The sequence below is a fragment of the Dipodomys merriami genome, unplaced genomic scaffold (assembly GCF_024711535.1).
Source record: "Dipodomys merriami isolate MVZ:Mamm:240054 unplaced genomic scaffold, mDipMer1.0.p SCAF_1, whole genome shotgun sequence".
Classification (NCBI taxonomy): Eukaryota; Metazoa; Chordata; class Mammalia; order Rodentia; family Heteromyidae; genus Dipodomys; species Dipodomys merriami.
This window is the reverse complement of record NW_027202270.1, coordinates 2827453-2846977: the sequence shown is the minus strand read 5'-3', so window position 1 is coordinate 2846977 and position 19525 is coordinate 2827453. Positions and strand designations below refer to the sequence as shown.

The window sequence follows — 19525 nt, the reverse complement described above, 5'->3', positions numbered from 1 at the left end:
TCACAGGTGTGTCTGTGCAATGAGCTTCTTAGTGCTCTGAAACTGCCCCCCTGAAACTGACCCCACTGCTCCCACCTTTGAATGCCAGCCATGGAAGAAGGCGGGGGGCGGGGGAAGGGCAGAGGAAGGCCGTCCCATTCACCTCACTATCACCCACGGATGCCGATACCCAAGAACAGCTGAGGTCCCCCAGCCCCGCTCCACCACCCTGCTCTGTGTAAACTCCTCCCGCTGAGAGGGGCTGAGCGGGTGAGGCACAGAGCGCCTCCTCCCAGGACTCCTCTCACCAGGAAGGAACCCACAGGAAAAGGCCATAAAGGCAGAGCTCCGCCTGCAGCGGCCTTGGGCCCGTGTGTCACTTCATCTGTAGACCCTCCTGTGGACACGCTTTCCTGTCTCCTTCCTGACAGCAGGTGGTCAGTCTTGATGTTCTGTACTCTCAGAAATCCCAGGAGTTAAATGACACCAAAGGAATTTAGCTGTGCCTCGTGGGAGCAGAGGAAGTTCTAGCATGCCAGCAAACCTGCACACCCATGTGCCAGCCCACCACGATTCCAGCTGCATGACAGCACCATTCCCTCAGGGCAGTAGGAAGTGAATTATCCACCACCCACCCTCCCCCACTCACCCCAACCTCTCCCCCACTCATTTCCAGCCCCTCCCCGGTTCACCATCACACACTTTCATTGACTGTGCCCCTCCCCCATTCACCAGGCCATAACTGGCTTCATAGTCCTGATGCCAAAAATTATAGTATCTAGACTAGATCGTGTAGAAAAAGCCTATTAAAAACAAAAGCTCACCAGCTGTTCCGCGAGTTCGTAGTCCAAGTCAAGCAAGTTGAGGCTCAGGGGCCGGTTGTACATGAAGCCCCGTCCAAACTCCAGCTGGGACAGCTGGTCCATGTGGGCGACCCGTTCCAGGCCCACCAGGATCAGGGTCCGGACGCCTACAAGGAAAGACCCATTCCAGAGCGTCGCCCAGGGCCAGACGCCAGTTTTCTCCTGACTTTGGTTTGGTTTGGTTTCATTGCGTGTTGGTGCTGGGGGTCAAACCCAGAACTCTGTGTGCTCACCATGGTGCTACATCCCTGGATTTCTTTTTTACTTTAAAGAACCACGTCAGTATAAATGTAGCTTTACGCCAAACACATCTGGTGCTCTGAGCAGGTGAGACCAAAGGCCTCCTCAGGGTGTGTAATGGCCTTACTACCAGCATGGGAAGTAACAGTCAGACAGCATGTCACATACGTGTGTAAACCCTGGCCCCACACAACAGAGTGCTACAGAAGAACCGGAACACTCTCCCATCTCACACCAGAGAACAGCAGTTTCCTGCCATTGCTGGAAAAAAAATAAGCTATGGGTAGAACATTCTTAACATAGTTTGCTTCCATAGATTCCCTCTTAAATGTTTGCTCTTTGGCAGCCATGTTTTCAAAAAGGATTAAAAACTCCCAAAGCACAGATGCATAGCTGTATGCTGCTTACCCAACCGTGGGGCATTTGGCAAGTGTGCTCACATTATGCATCTATTTTAGATTATGTATAGATTTTTAGATTATTTATATTGTTTTAGATTATTATTGTTTGATATGTGATAAAGGCCACTGACCATGCAGCAATCTCTTTTGTTTGTACATTAATTCCTGGTGTGTGTGATGGACTTAAATGAACCGATACATCCATTCTTTTGCAAAGAGAACCATACGTGTGAGATGGTCTGCCATCTGCATAGGTGTTCACACCTGCACTCCTGTGCGAGGACTTGGAATTAAAGCTGCCCATGGTCAGAAGGAGGAAGTGTCGTTAGCCTCATCCTCCAGTCCTCAGTAGACAATGAAGGAAGAACCCTCCAGCAGGACCCCCTCCCCGGCTTCCGAGGACTCTGCTACCACAGAGCTTCTTCTCGGCAGAATGGTAGGCCCTATGTGGCCTGACCTTGCTCCTCGTATTTAGGAAGCCCCAGAATCTACCTTCTTGTCGGAGCTCCTCGGAAGCTCTGTGTAAGTCAGCCAGGTCTCCGTCCACTCCATCAGAAAAATGAATCACCACCTGCAAGCCAAAGATGAGTCAAGGCCCTGGCTAGACTGAAAAGAAACGCCACAGAGCATCAAGAGCAGCTGAGAGGCTATGGTTGGGTCCAGTCCTTCATGTTGCTGCTGCAGAAATAAAGGCCAAGATGAAGAATATTGTGTAACAAAGTGTAAAATAAAGGGGTGCGCTTGACCATTGGATTTGTTTTCAAAAAGTGCAAACAACACTGAGAATAAGAAACAGAGGCATTCTTTTTGCAGGTTGTGTGCATGAAATGTGCATCTGTCCTGAGCTGAACTGGATCCTGCAAAATCTAGACAGTGAAGGCATGACCCCAGTACGTTAGAGATGGAACATGGAGTGGCCCTCAACCCAGAGCTTCTGGTGTCCTTGTGACAAAAGCACATTAGGCCACTGAGAGGACCCTGTGAGGCCTCTAAAGACACAGGCTTCCAAGGAAACCAGTTCTGACAGCATCTTAGTGTCAAACTTGCAACCCAAGTTTATTGTGGTTTAAGCCACAATAGCTGTGGTATAATATAAGAGCAACCTTAGCAACCTAGTTCACTGTGTGAATGGGAACCTTGTGTGTGTGTGTGTGTGTGTGTGTGTGTGTGTGTGTGTGTGTGTGTGTGTGTGTGTGTGTGTGTGTGTGTGTGTGTGTGTTGTATAAATGGAGAAACAAAGAGGAAATAGAAATAGAGGCAGACAACAGACCATATTGAATGGGTAGAAACAAAACTAAACTAGAGATTATCATAAACTCAGCTCAAGCTTAGTTACTGGCTCCCTAGGTTTCTTACACAAGACTGGCAAGATGAGGAAGACAGAACATGAAGTTACCATGGGTTCATAAATGAGGAACTGCTCAGCATGGACAGTAACAGCCCAATCTTATGTGTGCTTATGACTCAGGGCTCCCTGGCAGACACCATGCACACAGTGTGTAAGAATGACTCAGGGCTTCCCTGGACAGACCCCTTGTACACAGTATATACAGGAATGACTCGGGGCTCCCTGGACAGACACCACATACACAGTGTATATAGGAATGACTCAGGGCTCCCTAGGCAGATACCACGTGCATAGTGTGAATGACTCGGGGCTCCCTGGACAGACCCCATATACACAGTGTGTATAGGAATGACTCAGGGCTCTCTGGACAGACCCATGTACACAGTGTATATAGGAATGACTTGGGACTGGGTTCCCTGGACAGACCCATGCACACAGTGTGTATAGGAATGACTCGGGGCTCCCTGGACAGACCCCACGTACACAGTGTGTATAGGAATGACTCGGGGCTTCCTGGACAGACCCCACGTACACAGTGTGTATAGGAATGACTCGGGGCTCCCTGGACAGACCCCACGTACACAGTGTGTATAGGAATGACTCGGGGCTCCCTGGACAGACCCCATGTACACAGTGTGTATAGGAATGACTCGGGGCTCCCTGGACAGACCCCATGTACACAGTGTGTATAGGAATGACTCGGGGCTCCCTGGACAGACCCCACGTACACAGTGTGTATAGGAATGACTCGGGGCTCCCTGGACAGACCCCACGTACACAGTGTGTATAGGAATGACTCAGGACTCCCTAGGCAGACCCCACGTACACAGTGTGTATAGGAATGACTCAGGACTCCCTAGGCAGACCCCACGTACACAGTGTATATAGGAATGACTCAGGGCTCCCTGGACAGATCCCACATACACAGTGTGTATAGGAATGACTTGGGGCTCCCTGGACAGACCCCACTTACACAGTGTGTATAGGAATGACTCGGGGCTCCCTGGACAGACCCCGGGCTGCTTACCTTCACGCTGTCGGGCGAGGACTGTCGGAACTTGTTCTGATAGAGCTTCAGCGTGTCGGCCGTGAGGACGTATGTCTGCTGGTTGCGCATGCCGCGGACCTTCTCAAACAGCTCTGGCTGGTACTCGGCAAAGTCAAAGGCCTCCACGGGCCCCGTTGGCGTGTTGGCCACCACCGACACCCGCACGACGGGCAGCTGGCTGCCACTGCAGCTGATTCTTTGCATCTGACTGATTCTATTCAAGATGTCATCCACCTTGGACTCAAGGCCCCTCTGGGCCATAAACACATTCTGACCTCTGGATCCATCGAACCCTAGAATCACTTCCACATTACAAGCTGGAGAGGAGAAATGTAGACCATGAGCACAAAGATGAAGCTGACGGGAAGAATTCTATTTTAAGAGTGACAGGCACTGCCCTGGATATGAGTTATCACACTGCGTGAGAGCAAGAAGAGCTTAGGGCTGGAGGCCCGGCCCAGGTGCTAGAGCACCAGCCAATGAGTGAAAGTGCCAGACACTGAGTTCAAGTCCCCACTCTTGGACAAAAAAAAAGAAACAGAAAAAGAAGAGCTCTTTCATGTATGAGCTCTGAGAAGCAATTAGATTGCCTTCTCTCACAGGGAGGGACAGATGAAGGATGTGAGGATCCACAGTGGCGAACCACTTTAATGTATGATTTCTCTTTTTGGAAGTGTTCATCGATTTTGATGTAATAACATACAACAGGTGTTTGAAAGCTCTGACCTCAAAGTTTTGATCCAACAGGAGAATGAATGAATTTGAATTATTTAAGGAACCACCTAATAAGAGAAAATATCTTGAGCTTATAAGGGCAAAAAGGTGGTCAACTATTCTTATCTTGGAAGAACATTCTCCAACAGTGGTCATCTGACCCAACCCGTGTGTGTGTGTGTGTGTGTGTAAGTTGGTATCTGAAGTAGCCAAATGCTCGAAGAATCCCTAGGCCAGCACTAAAATCCATCTACTCTCCACAGGAAAAGTCTGAAAACATACACCCAGGGGTCTATAACCCCAGAGGGGATTACCTTTGGAAACATCGGTCACACCGGGACATAAGGTTTCGTGCATGGCGTCGTGCAGAGTTTCCAAGACCTGCTCACTCAGCTCCGACAGCTCCTGGACGTTGCCCACTCGGAAGGCCGTGGCACTGTTGGAAGCTATCTTTCCCACCTCCTCCGAGTCGATGTTCCTCACACCCACTGCAAACACCTTGACCCCTTTCTGGGTGAGCGCCAGGCTCACGTCCTGAGCATCCTCCACCGACTTCCCTCCGGTGATCACGAAGGCGATCTGAGGGACTCTCTGGTCCAGGCGGCTGCCGGCATCCGGCACAAAGTGATTGAGCCTCAGGTGTTCGATGCCCACCCTGGTGTTGGCGTGTCTCCCCCCTTTGTAGACCACTTTGTTGATGGCGTCGATAATCTGCCTCTTGGTGGAAAAATCTTTCAAGAAGAATTCATCCGTGGGGTCAGAATTGTACTGGACCAATCCTACTTGGATGGAATCACCCTCTTCATAAACCGTGTCCACAATTTCAGCTACAAAGCGGAGCACTTCCTGGAAGCTGTCCCTTCTGAAATTGATGGATCCATCCAGCAAGAACACAATGTCTGCTTGCTTCTTCTCTACAAGAGATCAAACACAAAATACAAATCAAAACAACGGATACGAGACCTTGCTAATAATTGACTGATAGTTGAAACCCTTGTTCTAGTCAATCACCCAGCCCCAAAAGATTATGTCAAGAACATGAAGGTGAAAGGAAAGGAGACAAGAGCACTCAGTGATGCCAAATCTCAGTTGTCCCACACAACCTTGGATTATGCCAGGAATTCAGTGGATACCTGGGTTTGATGGTCTGCAAGCTAAAAAAAAAAAAAAAAATCAATATAACCAAGCACCATTGGCTCATTCCTGTAATCCTAGCTACTCAGGAGGCTGAGATCTGAGGATCACAGTTCCAAGTCAGCCCAGGCAGGAAAATCCATGAAACTCTTATCTCCAAGGAACCACCAGAAAACTGGAAGTGGCTCTGTGGCTCAGCATAGTAAAGTGCTCGTCTTGAGCTGAATTGCTCTGGGACAGCGCCCAGGACCAGAGTTCAAGCCCCACAACAGACAGAAAAAAAATTAAACTATTTCTTCCTGATCAATAGCAAAATGTAGTATCTATAGGAGTGGGGGAGGGAATGTCTGAGGGACAGAGCAAGGAAGTGCTAAGAGAGGCAGACTGGAGAATGAGAGCTAAACCCTCTAAACATACAGAGGGCTGCGTCAGTGCTTCTTAAAAGCAGAAAATCCGCAGCATGTGAGGGCCAATTCTGGGTTTTGAAAACTAGAGGAAACTGAACAGAAAGGGGAAATTGGAGACAGTGTGAGAGATACGGCGTGTGCTAGAGGCAACCCAGGCAAAGCAGCCAATGATGGAGCAAAACAGGAATGCAGAACCTCTAAGAAAGCCAAGAGGCCCACATGCTTCTCTGTACCCAGAAGAAAGGCAAGGAAACGCGTGTGGCAGAGGGGTCCAGCCCATGCGTGGCCGCTCACAGGGGAGGGGAGCGTGGGCAAGAAGCTTGTAGGTGCGTGGCCCTGATGGTCAGATTAACTCAGGAAGGAGGTCAGCCTGGACTGGGCCTGGGGTCAGGGTGAATCCTGCCACTGGTAATGGACTGACATCAGAGCCGTACTCAGTAGGCGACCAACTGGCTGACTCTACAGACGCCATCTTATCCTGAGAGTCAAGGAACACAGTACCCTCGATCGCCGTATAGAGCCTTCCAGCTACAGGTGACCTCAGAAGGGATGGAGACAAAGGGCCATGGTCCTTTGGGGGATATACTTCCCTCTTCTGTTTCAACTGAACTAATCTTCCAGTATTTCACTTCAAATATCAGCTGTAGAAACAACCCTGAGAATAGTAAGAGTGTTTCTGAAAAGTTGTTGCTTTTTTTTTCATTCTAATAATTGTGATCTTCCACTGTGTAGTTCTGGGTCACAGAGCTCATACTTGGTCTTTTATTATTACTGTTATTATTATTATTATTACTATTATTTTAAAGATGTTTACCTGGTCTTGAAGGAGAGGGCGGGCCTACTCCTGGAGGCGCAGGCGTGGCTCCAGAGGGTCCGAACGAGCTCACCACCCTCTCTTCTATGTTGGGGAGCTCTCGGAACTCCCGCACCGTGAAGACCAGCCGGGGGTCGTTGGTGATGGTCTGCAGTTCTGTTCTGTCAGTGTTCCGGTCTCCGATTCCTAAACTCGCAATCCCTGAGGAGCTGATGATCTGGGAGAACCTGGAAACGTCATCCTGGGATTTCCCACCCAGAAACAGGACCAGGTGTTGGGGGACCCCGTCTTCTATCCGGCTCCCGGCCGACTTCACAAACAGGTTCCTTGCTACAAACTCCAGGGCTTTCCCGGTGTTCAGTGGAGAGCCCCCTTTGAACCGCAGGCGCCGTATGGCGTCGAGCACGGTGGCCTGGGATTTGTAGGTCTTCAGGTAAAATTCTGGGAAGACGTCGTTGCTGAACTGCACGACCCCGATCCTCACTTTATTGGGGCCAATGTTCAGTCTTCGGACAATCCTGCTAACGAAGTCTCGAATGTGAGCGATGCCGTCGGGTCTCACGCTGTCAGAGCTGTCGATGAGGAACACGATGTCAGCCGCGTCACTCTCCACTGCTGCAGATACACAAAGGAGGAAGGCTCAGCAAGCTCTCTACTTCCCACTGTACTTTCTCAAGTTTGCCTTATGTTGTGCCATGGTTAGGATGATGTCCCCATGTGCCTGCGATTCTCATTCAGGCTTTTGGAAATTAGTCATTAAATACCAGATGCTGAGCTGGGCATGGGGACCCACGTCCGTCATCCTAACTACTCAGGAGGCTGAGATCTGAGGATCATCATTCAAAGCCAGCCTGGAAAGAGAAGTCTATGAGACTCTTGTCTCCAATTAACCAGCAAGAAGCTGGAAGTGGAGGCACGATGCATGTGGTGGCCCTCCAGCCTTGAACAAAAGAGCCAAGCAAGAGTAGGAGACCCAGAGGTCAAGCCCCGAAACTGGCACCAAAACAAAAGAAACAAAACCAAAACCAAGAGGACTGTTTATCACCAAAAAGAATTTCTACTTCATGGGCTACTTTAAATTCTCTAAACCATTTTCTTTCTCAGCTAGCTTTAAGTTGAGCTTCATAGTCTGGGTTACTATTGCTACTTAAAAGGTCTGTAGCATTTAGACACGAATCCTGCTCTGCGAGCTGCAGTCATACACTGTAGCCACTGAAGGGCTCGTGATCGGTGAGGCCAGTGACTTTGCTGTGAAGGGAGAGACAGAGACCGCTGTGGCGTATCCCCACCCTCCCGCAGGAGTCTCACGGTCAGCCCTGAGGGTCCTGTGGGTCTCCCTGCCTCTCCACGCCCCATCTCCACTTGGCAATGCTATATGCCGTGTATAACCCTGGCACGCCCCAACTACTGGCTGCCTCGGGTTTCTCCTCAACCAAAAATCTTGGGCACTTAGTCCCAGATTTGGCTTTAAAACTATTATCTCCCCTATTTCTACTCACGAGTTCCTCTTTTTTTTTTTTTTAAACCACAGGTCAGGCATCTCTGATTCAAAATCCCAGAATCCAAAATCTTCCATAGTCCCAAAGCACAGAGGGCTCCCACAAGTGAAAATTCCATGTTTTTACTTCAATCACATGACATCACCTTCAGGCTGTGCACATGAAGTGTATGAGAAACACAACGGAATTCGTGTCCAGACTTGGGTTACAGCCTCGAGGTATCTCATCATGCACACATTAATATTCCAAAATCTCAGTAAATCCCAATCCAAACCACTTCTGAACCAAACGTCTTGCATGAGGGATACTCAAGGTGTGTAAGTTCATCAAAATGACACATTAAATGGCAACCCCCTTTGTACGACCAACCTTTTGAAGTTCTGAAAAAATGAAATCAAATTATCCAACAACGTTTATCAAAGTGTCTTGGGGAAGATGATCCACATTTTCCTATTACTTAGAATTCTAGATGTTTCTCAAATACCACTGAATAGCGTTGCCGCTCAATACCATTCACCCATATGCAATGGAAAACAGCACAGTGGCCGTCAGGCTGGTCATCCAGCGGGCCATTCACCGATGAAAGGGAAAGCACCCTCTCACTGGGAGCAGGCCCAGAACACACAGCCTTGGGGTGCTCTGCTGAGCTCAAGCCATCCACAGACCATCAGCACTCCCCAACCACTGTGTGTGAAAGCAACCTGGCAGCAAGAGCTGGGACCAGAGCTGGGACCGGAGCTCAGCCACCCAGAGGAGGGCACTGGCCAAACCATCATGTCCCAAACCCCAAATAGGAGCCGAGGCTGCTCCACCGAGGCCTCCCTGCTTGGTGACGGCTGAGTGTGGCAGACTGCAGAATTAGCTCCACTTCCCACCCCCAGTCCAGGCCAGAGCCCCGCCTCCACCAGCCTTCCACAGGACAGCCAGACGCACACTCACGCCCTGTCACTGAGAGCCTCCTTTTTCCTGTGCCACAGTGACAGTGTCACTCTGCTCAGCCACAGGTGTGTCCTGGTGGTCTCTGGCTGGTGGCCACGGACTGGGTAAAAAGGAAGGGGCACTGCCTTCCTTGTGAATTCACTTACCGTGAGTGGTGTGACCCCTGAGCCTATTATTTTTATACCAAGTTAGGGAGCAGAGCCACCTCCCCCCCTCCTCCCACCCCTGCCCATGGGCCTCACCTGGGGGAGGGAAGCGAGTTCTGGACAGGATCTGCTGGATCTGCTCGGCCGTCAGGGTGGTGATGGGCGTCAGCAGTTTCTGCTCCAGGGTGGGCAGCTCCCGGAAGGTGCTGACCGAGAACACGTACTCGGGGCTCAGGGAGATCTTCACCAGCTCCTCCTGGTCGGAGTGCCTGGCTATGGTGAAAGGGGCCACCCCGAACTGCTTGAGCTCCACAGCCGCGTCGTCCACTTCATCGTCAGACTTCCTGGAGGAGATGAGCACCAGGAACTGCGGGACGCCCTCCTCGATCCGGCTGCCCAGGGGCCTCTTGAAGATGTTCTTCAGCACGTACTCCAGGGCACCGCCGATGTTCGCCTGCTGCCCGCCCTTGGGCCTCAGCCTGCGCACGGCGCTCTGCACTTCGTCCTTGCTGGAGTGCGCGTTCAGTGGAAACTCCACCTTGGGATCCTCGCTGAACTGGATCACTGCCACGCGGGTGGTGTCAAAGCCCACGTCCAGGTAGTTGACCATCCTCTCAATCAGCGTGCGGATGTACTGGAACTCGGGGCTGGCGTTTTGAGACCCATCAATGAGGAAGACCACGTCTTTCTTGCTACCAACATCTGTGAAGCAAACAGGATCGTGACCTTCAACTTCATTGGCACAAAACTGCACGTGCTATTGACTACCTTCTAACTGGTCCTGGAAACACCACTGGACAGATCACAGGACCTCCAGCAACTGCCGGAGTGAAGGTATCAGCGGAAGGAGTGAGTCCTGCACACCTCAACGTCTACAGGTGGGAGGAAGAGGAGGGCTCAGCAAAGGATTGAGGAAGAGTGGCTGGAAGGGAGGCAGAAACTAGAGCTGCATCCCTAACATCTGAGGGGGACACAAGGAAGAAGAGACAACCACCGATGCAGATGCTGCCCATTGATCAAGGTAGATGCTGCTTGAAGACCCAGGAAGATGGCACCTAAGCGTCAGCCCCTGGGCAGGAGCACATTCTGAGCAAGGACAAGGATGGAGACAGATTAGGCTGGGTTCAGAGAAGACGTGAAGTAGACAAAGTTACCCCTCCCCGTGAAGGGACTTCACAGCATCCAGCTTCCAGAATGGGGCCTCCATGCAGCCGACAGAAAGTGGCCCAGTGGGGCTGTTGCTGGAACATGGGTTGGGGGACAGACAAGGCAAGGCTGTCAGAATCCATAGCAGGAAGCCCACAGGCATTTTCTTTAGTAACAGCAGAAGGGGTAGCAAGAGGATGTCATGATTTCTGCCCAACTAGAAAGGAATTGCCCACCTGGTCAGACGTGGATGCCAGCCTGCCTGACTTTTTGTATGCCTGATTAATGCCTGTTTTGTGTGTAACCAGTTTATATAAAACTCAGGATTTCCCTTCCCTTGGGATTGGAATTTCTTTCTGGCACTATCCTGGTTTGGGTTGCCAGTAATAAACTCCTTTATCCTCTCTGAAATGTGGTCTTGACCTTCGCTGGTCTGCATTGTAGCAGACAAGATGGAAGGCGTGGTGCAGCACAGCTGTATCCTTAGACCGACACACAGTGCCCAGGTCCTGTGGTCAAGCCCCAGGACCTGCACAAAAGATCAGAACCCAGGCCCTGGGCTGGCCTCTACTGAGTGTGGATATATCTTCATCTCTCTTCCTTCAGGTCACTGGGACCCTCCGTGGGTCCCAGGCCTGGGAAGGGGAATCGAATCAACTTTGCTCATGAAAGCCAGTTGCTCTTCCTGCCAGCGGAGACACTTCTCAGCCTCAAGCAAACTCAAAAGTGATCTTCCCACTTTCCAGAGCCTCTTCCCTAGCCGAGCTCTCCGCGAGGCTTCCAGCGGACCAGCACAGATGCAGCCAGGCCCGCCCTCCTCTCCGCGTCCTACCCCGAGGCTTTGAGGAATTTGAGTCTAGGACAAGTCTATGCCCTCCCAGAGGCTTTAATTTGGCCAAAACGATGAATCCTAGCAACCTCTAAAAAAGGACGTGTGCTTCCTCATTTTTCCTGTAACCCTAGCTCTGGTGCTAGATGGCAGAGGAGGCAAGGCTGAACACACTTTGAAAGCCATGGTACAAAGTGAGTAGCCCATTATAAGGAAGAAGGACCCCATGAGTCCCACACCCTCTCACCTGGGCCGGACGGGGGCAGGAAAACGGGCTGCAACAGCTTCAACTCCTCACGGCTGAGCTGGGTCACCCGCTCGGAGATGACCTGCTGGACCGTGCCCAGCTCCCGGAAGGTAGGGATGGCCACTGCGAAGTCCGGGATGTAGGAGATCATCTGCATCTCGGCGATGTCGGCATTCCCGATGCCGATGCCGATGGGCACCGCGCCGCCCTTCTTCAGGACCACCGAGGGGCCCCTCACGTCGTCCCCAGACCGCTCGGCCGTGAGCACGATCAGGAGCTGGGGGATGCCCTCTGCCATCCTGCTTCCAGTTGAGCTGGTCAGGATGTGCCTCAGGACGAAGTCCAGGGCAGCTCCTGTGTTGGGGGTCGGCCCACCCAGCAGGGTCAGCCTGCGAATGGCGTTGATGACGCCCTGTTGGTCCATGTGGGAATTGAAGTAGAACTCGGGCCTCGTCCGGTCGCTGTACTGCACCACGGCCACGCGCACACGGTCAGGACCCACGTCCAGGCTCTCTACCACCCTCTGCATGAAGTCCTTCAGCAGGGAAAACCCGCTCCTGACGCCCTCAGAGCCGTCGATCAGAAACACCACATCCTTCTCGCCTGAAACTGGAGGAGGACACGTCATGAGTCTCTGAGAGGGGCATTTTCACGCTGCTGCGGCCCCTGCACAAGCCCACCTCCCAGTCTTTGTGAACCGGACTTTGCCAGTGAATTCACAAAAGGATTTGGGGGATAGTCCTCCAATATCCAGGCACATCCAACATCGCTACATTAATTTCAGATGCCTTGACAAGAAAGAGTCAAGAGGGTCAGAGCCAGAGAGAGACGTGGGAGTAGAGGTCAGAGAGACAGGAAGGCACCGCGCCACCCGCTTCAAGGATGGAGGATGCAGCCAGGAGGCAGGAGGGGCAGGCAGCCTCTGGACACTGGGGAAGCTGAAGTCTCCTAGGGCTTCCATCCAGAAAGCATGCGGACCTGATGGCAGCTTCACTTGAAGCCGGCAAGACTTGTTCCACCTCCTAAACTCCCAGACTGTGAAGAGCAAATTCATTCTGTGCCTGGCAATGTGCTACGGCAGAAATGGGAACCAGATGCTCCCATCCACAAGGCCTAGTCACTTCAGAACCTCGCCACACAAGCTCAAGGTGAGCTCAGGGAACCGTGCAGGACCGGGAGGAACTTGGGATGGCTGGGCCAGAGGGTTCAGAGGTCAGAGTGCCAACCTGCAACCAGCTGCAAGCAGGATGCAGCAATCAGTGGAGAAGCTCTAGAATCTCAGCTCTTCACCAAAAGTAGATGTGAAATTAACCATTCTTTTTGCTGAACCTTTATCACCAAATAAAAAGCGCTGTAACACACAGTGTTACATGGTCTAAATGAGCATCTAGAAGTTTTAGTGCAGCCTTTATAGTGGGGATTATTTTTTACCTCCTCCTGTGCCTTTAGCTTTCCGTGAGTGTGGTAAAGGAATCGCAGCACTGATTTCCCTTAAAACAAAGCTATGGAGAACTGGAGGATGAAACCAACTTTAGCTATCAATATAGCCATGCTATGTGGCCTTTCATGCACATAGTAAAACACATTCTTGGTCTTTATTTTATTAAAAAAAAAAAAAGCAAACAGAAGAAGCGAGATAAATGAGATAAAGTGATTTGCCCAACCTGAGCACAACCAAGGGGCAGTGGCGGCCTGGAATCGGGGTCCTTAGCAGCCATCCTTCCAACAATCTCTACTTTTGTTAGAAACGGGAAGCTGGCGTGTCACTCGCTAAGGGGTCAGGACCATGGCAGAGGCTGCCTTCTAGTTGCCCTTGTTCAAGCAGGATCTGTGGGTCCTGCTGCTGGCCTGACTCTACCTCCTATTCCCTCTTCTAGGCCCATCCCTGCCCTGTACCTAATCACACATGCCTCGGTCCAACGCCGGGGCTTTGTTACAAAGGGACTCAGTTACTAGCAAGGATGCTCTCCACTCTCTCTGCCCTCTTCCTTCCTAATGGCCCTCTAGGGGACGTCAGTAGGTCATTATGCTAGGAATCTGAGGAAAGAAAGGGGATCGTGTTTTCTCCAAAGCCTTTTGAAATAACTACCAAATCCTTCTGGCTGCAGCTGAGAATCTTCTGGGCAAAGAGGTGAGAACATTAGCTCCCCTCTTTAAGATCCTCCAAATAAAATACTTTTTTGGTGCAGGTCCTGGGGCTTGAACTCAGGGCCTGGGCACTATCCTTGTATTTTCTTTGCTCCAGGCTAGCTCACAGCCACAGTTCTACTGGCTTTTTCAGTGCATAATCTGAGATAAGAGTCTCATGGACTTTCCTGCCCGGGCTGGCTTTGAACTGTAATCCTCACATCTCAGCCTCCCGAGTCCAGGATTACAGGCATGAGACACCAGTACCTGGCTAACATATGTTTAAAGAGGGGATTTGCTAGCTAGTGTTGTTTTCATAATCTATCTTATTATGAAACCTTCCAACACCCTTGAAAATAATCACCAAGATTCTTGCGTTTTACCTAAGAGACTAGCTAGAAAGTCAAATTGAGGAGGGAAAACTCATTCTCTTGTTCCCATAGAAACCACCTGTCACCTTTCCCTCTCCCCTCACCCTGGGGTAGCCCCAGGCGTCCTCTCTCTGAGGGGCCAGGGCCTGCAGCCTGCACCAAGCAGGTAGAGAGAATGTGGCTGCACCGCAGTCCCCATACCTGGAGCTGGGGCTCCATTGTTCACTGACTTCAAGAGGCTGACGATCTGCGACTGGAGGTCACCGATCTTGGGGAGCGACTCCGCTGTGAGGATGAAGGCGGGAGACGGCACGATCTGCTCCAGCTCCCCAGGGTCCGCGTTCTTGGCTTGGAAAATGAAGGGCACCACCCCGCTCTGCCGCAGGCTGCTGGCCGGCCCGTCCACGGCATCGGCCGACCTCCCGGCCACCAGGAGCACCAGGAACTGAAGCACGCCGTCCTCCACGCGGCTGCCCGCGGACTTCACGAAGATGTGCCTCTGCGCGTAGTCCAGGGCGTAGCCCAGGTTGAGGGTCCTGCCCGTCTTCACCTTCATCTTCTTCACGAGATTCAGGATCTCTGCCTTGTTCAGGTGCTGGTTGAAGCGAGATTCCACCCGGACGTCGTCGCTGAACTGCGCCACGGCCACCCGCGTCCCATCCGGCTTCACGTCCAGCTCGTCGATGACCTTGTAGAGAAAGTCCCGGAGGGCGGGGAACTGGCCCATGACGTTGGCTGAGCCGTCAAAGAGGAACAGGATGTCTCGCTTGCTCTCTACGAGGAAAGTGGATGGGACACAGTAAGGGAGGGGATCCTGGCCGACCGGCCACATAGACGCAGCCCAGCACCACCAGCATCTGACCGAGTTCATCCGAGGATCACTGTACCAGCAGGAGAAGAGACGGTCCAGCCCTCCTGCCTAACGTGTCCTCGTCAAAGCAAAACCTAGGCTGTGGGAGCTGCTCTAAATCGGCAAAGCCAGCCACGCCCCATTTCTCACCAGGCAGAGTCTCCCTGGGAGATCAGACAACACGGTCACGTGGCCGTAAGAACGCTATCGAAAATATATCGGTCCTATTGGACCCTGGCTAACAAATTTGTCTGGATCTGTCGTGACAGAGGCTGACACAGAGGAACCACCCAGGCAGCGCTGGCTCGTCACCCGGTCAGCTCTGCGTCCCGTGGAGGTCATGGGTGTCGACCCACGGCCATCCCCGTCACTGCTGGGAGGCCGGGGCACTGCGAGCGCTTGGGGATCTGCTGTCACTGCGCCACTGAGAACAGAGTGACAGCCCGAGGGGAACGCATCGTGCCATGCAAATGCCACGTCATGGGGCAAATGGCAACTGTCACATCAATGGCATTTCCAGCTGTCCGTGCTCCCATCAGGCTTCCCGTGGGCTCAGCCGTGGGTGAAGCAGCCCGCTGAAGGGCCAGACCCCGGTCCCAGGCCTCCACAAGGTGCCACAGTAAAGGACAGGATGACCCTCTTCCTTTGGAACCCACCGTTACTATTCTGAAGAGGGACAGGCGGCTTTTACGTACAGCAGAGTCTAGATGCAAAAGCTGCCTCGTGAAGAAAAAAAATGCCAATTGTTCATGATCCCCGGGCATGCCTGTGTATGGGGGAAAAAAGGTCTCTCCTTTTGCTCCCTGCTCCCCTCCCCCAGGTCTCCTGACCCTCCCTTCTTTTCTCCCTCCTCCATCTCTCCCCCCATTTCCTTCTCCCTCCATCCCTGCTTTCCTCCTTCCCCCACCCCCGTTTCTCTTTCTTCCCACCCCACTCTCACCCCCCCACCCCTTCTTTTCTCCCCTGGATTTTCACTCCATACAATGTTGATGGGCGTGGAGGAGGGGCTGTGAATTCAGGGCAGCGCTGACCCTGCCTCCTCCGCTATGGCTCCGCACTGCCACTCACAAATGCCCTTTGGAGTCTAAGCTTGCCAAGGACGGCATCTTGAGCCCCTGTGGGGAACATTTTGATCAGAGGGATCGGCTGTCTCTCCACGGCTCGCAGGCTCTGGGTTTTTCCTTGTGGCCGTAGCACCGGGGAGGCAGGCCCCGAGCTGGTGGGGTAGGTTTACCTGGCTGGGTGAGTGGAACTTCCTCCACCCCTCCACTAACATACGTGGTTAGGGGCTGAATCAGCTGCTGAGGCAGAGCCGGCAGGGAGCTGAAATCGTCCATGAGGTACACCAGGCTTGGGTTAAAAGCCATCTGCTCAAGCTCTGCCCTGTCGGCCCGGCTGGCCCCCACACAGAAGGTCAGCACGCCCGCACGGGCCAGGGCATTGGCAGCTTGCAAATAGGAGTCCTCAGACCGCCCGGCCGTGAGCAGGAGCAGCAGCTGCGGCACGTGTTCCCGAATCCTGCTGCCGCCGGCCTCGGTGAAGTGGTTGGCCTGGACGTAGCTCAGGGCCGCCCCCGTGTTCAGGCCCGAGCCCCCCCTGAGCTGAAAGCGTCTCAAGTGAGCCAGCAGCTCTGACTTGCTCTGGTACGTGTCCAGAGAGAACTCCGTGACCGGAGTGTCACTAAATTGCACTAGACCCACACGGATATTGTCACTTCCAACATCAAGGCTGTTAACTAGGTTCATTACAAAGTCGCGCACGTAGGGGAAATTGGTCTTGCCAACGTGGACCGATCCATCCAAAAGGAAGATGATATCCCTTTTGTTTACGTGAACTGCGGTGAAGCACAGAAAACACGGTGAGACATACACAGCGAAAGGGGCCCATGTGTGCCCGCCCCGCGGACACGCATGCCGACACTCAGATCACAGGCAGCCAGCGTGGCAGAGCACGCCGCCTGGTAAAATATGGCAGCGGCTGCATATTTTCCTCTTGTGGTGGCTGGTGTTGGTGAGGCATATAGAATTAATATCCACATGTGCACAACCGAGGTGGCTCACAGACAGATGGAGCAGAGTGAGGATGTGTGCGACACGCAGAGGTCAGCATCCCAGGAAGAGGACATCCCGCCCTGAAAATGCCTTCTACCAGGGTGCCAGGCCCCCGTTCCTCTCTGACACTTCCCACCACAGACCTCCTGGGTGGCGCTAGCCCTCTGGAACTCCCAGGCCTGTGCAGCTAGGGAGAACTTTCCATCCCAGCCAGGGAGCATTCTGCCCTCCTGACCTGGAAACCTGTGATCCTTAAGACTAAAAGCCAATCAGCAGAGTCCCTTCTTGGGCCTGAGACCCTTCAGCCTCCCGCCTGTCCCTCCTGCACCCATCTCATCCCCGACTCCTCGGGGTCGTAGCACTGGTTGATTAGCCAGGGACCCAGGGCAGTTCCTCCAAGGGGAAGTGTCGGGCTGGTGGGTAAGAAACTATGCCCTGCACCTGCCGAGGATAAACACCTAGATACTACAAAGTGTAACTCTCAAAGGCCGACAGACCCACCTATCTGAGGGTTCACATCTATGGCATCCACATGGCTTCCAACATGATGAGTGATGCACACCAGAGAGTGGGCACAGGTTGTATGCGAACCCCACATCACTATACATGAAGGACTAGAACACCCTTGGATTGGGATAACCACAGGGAGAGGTCCTCCCAGTGGGCTGACCGTTAATCACCTGTTTAACTTATGTCTTTAAAAAAATTCCCATTGCTTTATTTTTCCCCTGGGGCCTTACTCTAAGGCAAATTAATTGTTCTCTATGTTTATCAAGCTGAACTTCGGTTATAAAAAGGGTGGGTTAGGGGTGTGGTAGAGAGAGAGGGAGGGAGGGAGTGCACATGCTTTTTGGATTTCAAAGGCCACAGCGTCTGGGCAGAGCAGGTGTCCGGGCAGCGGGGGTCATGCACTAAAAGGTCTGCAGAGGAAGGGTTGTAAGGTGAGAAGCCCGTGATATTCATCTTCTCTTCACTGGGGACAGAACTGCATTCATCTGAGAGGCTGAAATCTGAGGCCACTGCATCCCAGGGGGAGGGGTGGTCAGGCTCGGCTTCTTTGGAAGCCCTGTCTCCTCTGGCAGGGAGGAGGAAAAGGCAGTGGCCAGGGGTTGCTAGAAGACAGAATTCTGGGCCTCAACCAGGAATAAGAACAGAGACAGGACTCCAGCCAGAGGGGCACAGGCATGGGCCTCGGGGCCCCAGAGCTTACATCATATGAGTTTACTGCATGATGTTTGAGCTGTACGTTCTCAACCCAGGGGAAAGGAAACATGAAATAAATTCTGTGTGTTGCTGTGGCTTTCGTCATCAGCAGCTCCACACTGTTTCTTCTCAAAGGTTTTACCTGCCAGCCACCCTCCTACAGCCCGAGCTACAGCCACCATACCTTCAGAGGTTCCAGAAAGGGTCCTGAGAGGCGCCAGCAGGCTGGGCAGCATGCTTTGCAAAGGGGCAGCGCGGAACTCAGCGGGGACGAACACCAGGGAGGAGTCGAAAGCAATCTCTTCCAGCTCGGCCTGATCGGCCGCCTTGCTCCCAATGGCAAAGGCCATGATGCTGTTCCTCTTCAGCTCCTGGGCAGGCTGGCTGATCTCATCTAGGGACTTGCCACCTGTGATGAGCACCAGGAGCTTGGGGACCGCTTCCGCAGCCCGGTAGCCAGCCGAGCTAGTGAATAGCTTGTCACGAACGAAGTCCAGAGCGGAGCCCGTGTACAGGGCTGAGCCTTCCAGAGGCTTCATCCGCCGCACAGCTGATATCATCTCTCTTTTGCCAGGATAGCTATTGAAATAAAACTCGGGCTTGACAGTGTCTGCGTACTGCGCCACTGCCACTTGGATAAGGTCCTGTCCGATCTCCAGCCTCTGGATGACTCTGGCAATGAAGTCTCGGATGGCATTGAAGTTGGCCAGCCCCAAGTTGGATGAGCCATCCATCAGGAAGACTATGTCCCTCTTGTTGACTTCAATGACTGTAGGTAGCAATATTAACAGGTGAGTAGAAAGGCCTTAACAACCACTTTCAGTGGGGACGCTACAAAGCCACCGTCTCGGGCAAGGATGCTGTCATTCACGCTAGTGAGTGGGAAGCATGGATTGCCCAGGGGGAATGTGTCATGACACACCAAGTGACATTTGCGTCCTTCCCTACATGGTGCCAGGCTGGCCCCCATCCCGCCCCGCCTGCTGTCCATACATTTAGCCAAATCGTGGTGCAGAAACAATGTCGTCACCTGTTTACCTGCTGTCACTAAAAAGGTAGTCACTTCATTTCTACCATCGACATGTAACTTGGCCAGAAAGGACCCATCGCTGGAGAAATAAAACAAGCCGCCATGTTTGATCAGCTCAGAGGCAGGCAGCCTTGAGTCG

General features: G+C 52.6%; 1 protein-coding gene across 1 annotated transcript in view; it reads right to left on the bottom strand.

The window, feature by feature from the left end:
* The window catches only part of Col6a3 (collagen type VI alpha 3 chain), an 80505-nt gene that overhangs the window by 30762 nt on the left and 30218 nt on the right, over positions 1–19525 (bottom strand). Inside the window, exons 5-14 of the mRNA XM_070010921.1 lie at positions 18541–19125; positions 16337–16936; positions 14454–15026; positions 11755–12363; positions 9629–10234; positions 6949–7563; positions 4908–5507; positions 3859–4196; positions 1976–2054; positions 804–949 (exon numbers count right to left, since the gene is read on the bottom strand). Coding sequence (XP_069867022.1) covers positions 804–949; positions 1976–2054; positions 3859–4196; positions 4908–5507; positions 6949–7563; positions 9629–10234; positions 11755–12363; positions 14454–15026; positions 16337–16936; positions 18541–19125 — 4751 coding nt within the window. The remainder of the gene's footprint in view (positions 1–803; positions 950–1975; positions 2055–3858; positions 4197–4907; positions 5508–6948; positions 7564–9628; positions 10235–11754; positions 12364–14453; positions 15027–16336; positions 16937–18540; positions 19126–19525) is intronic.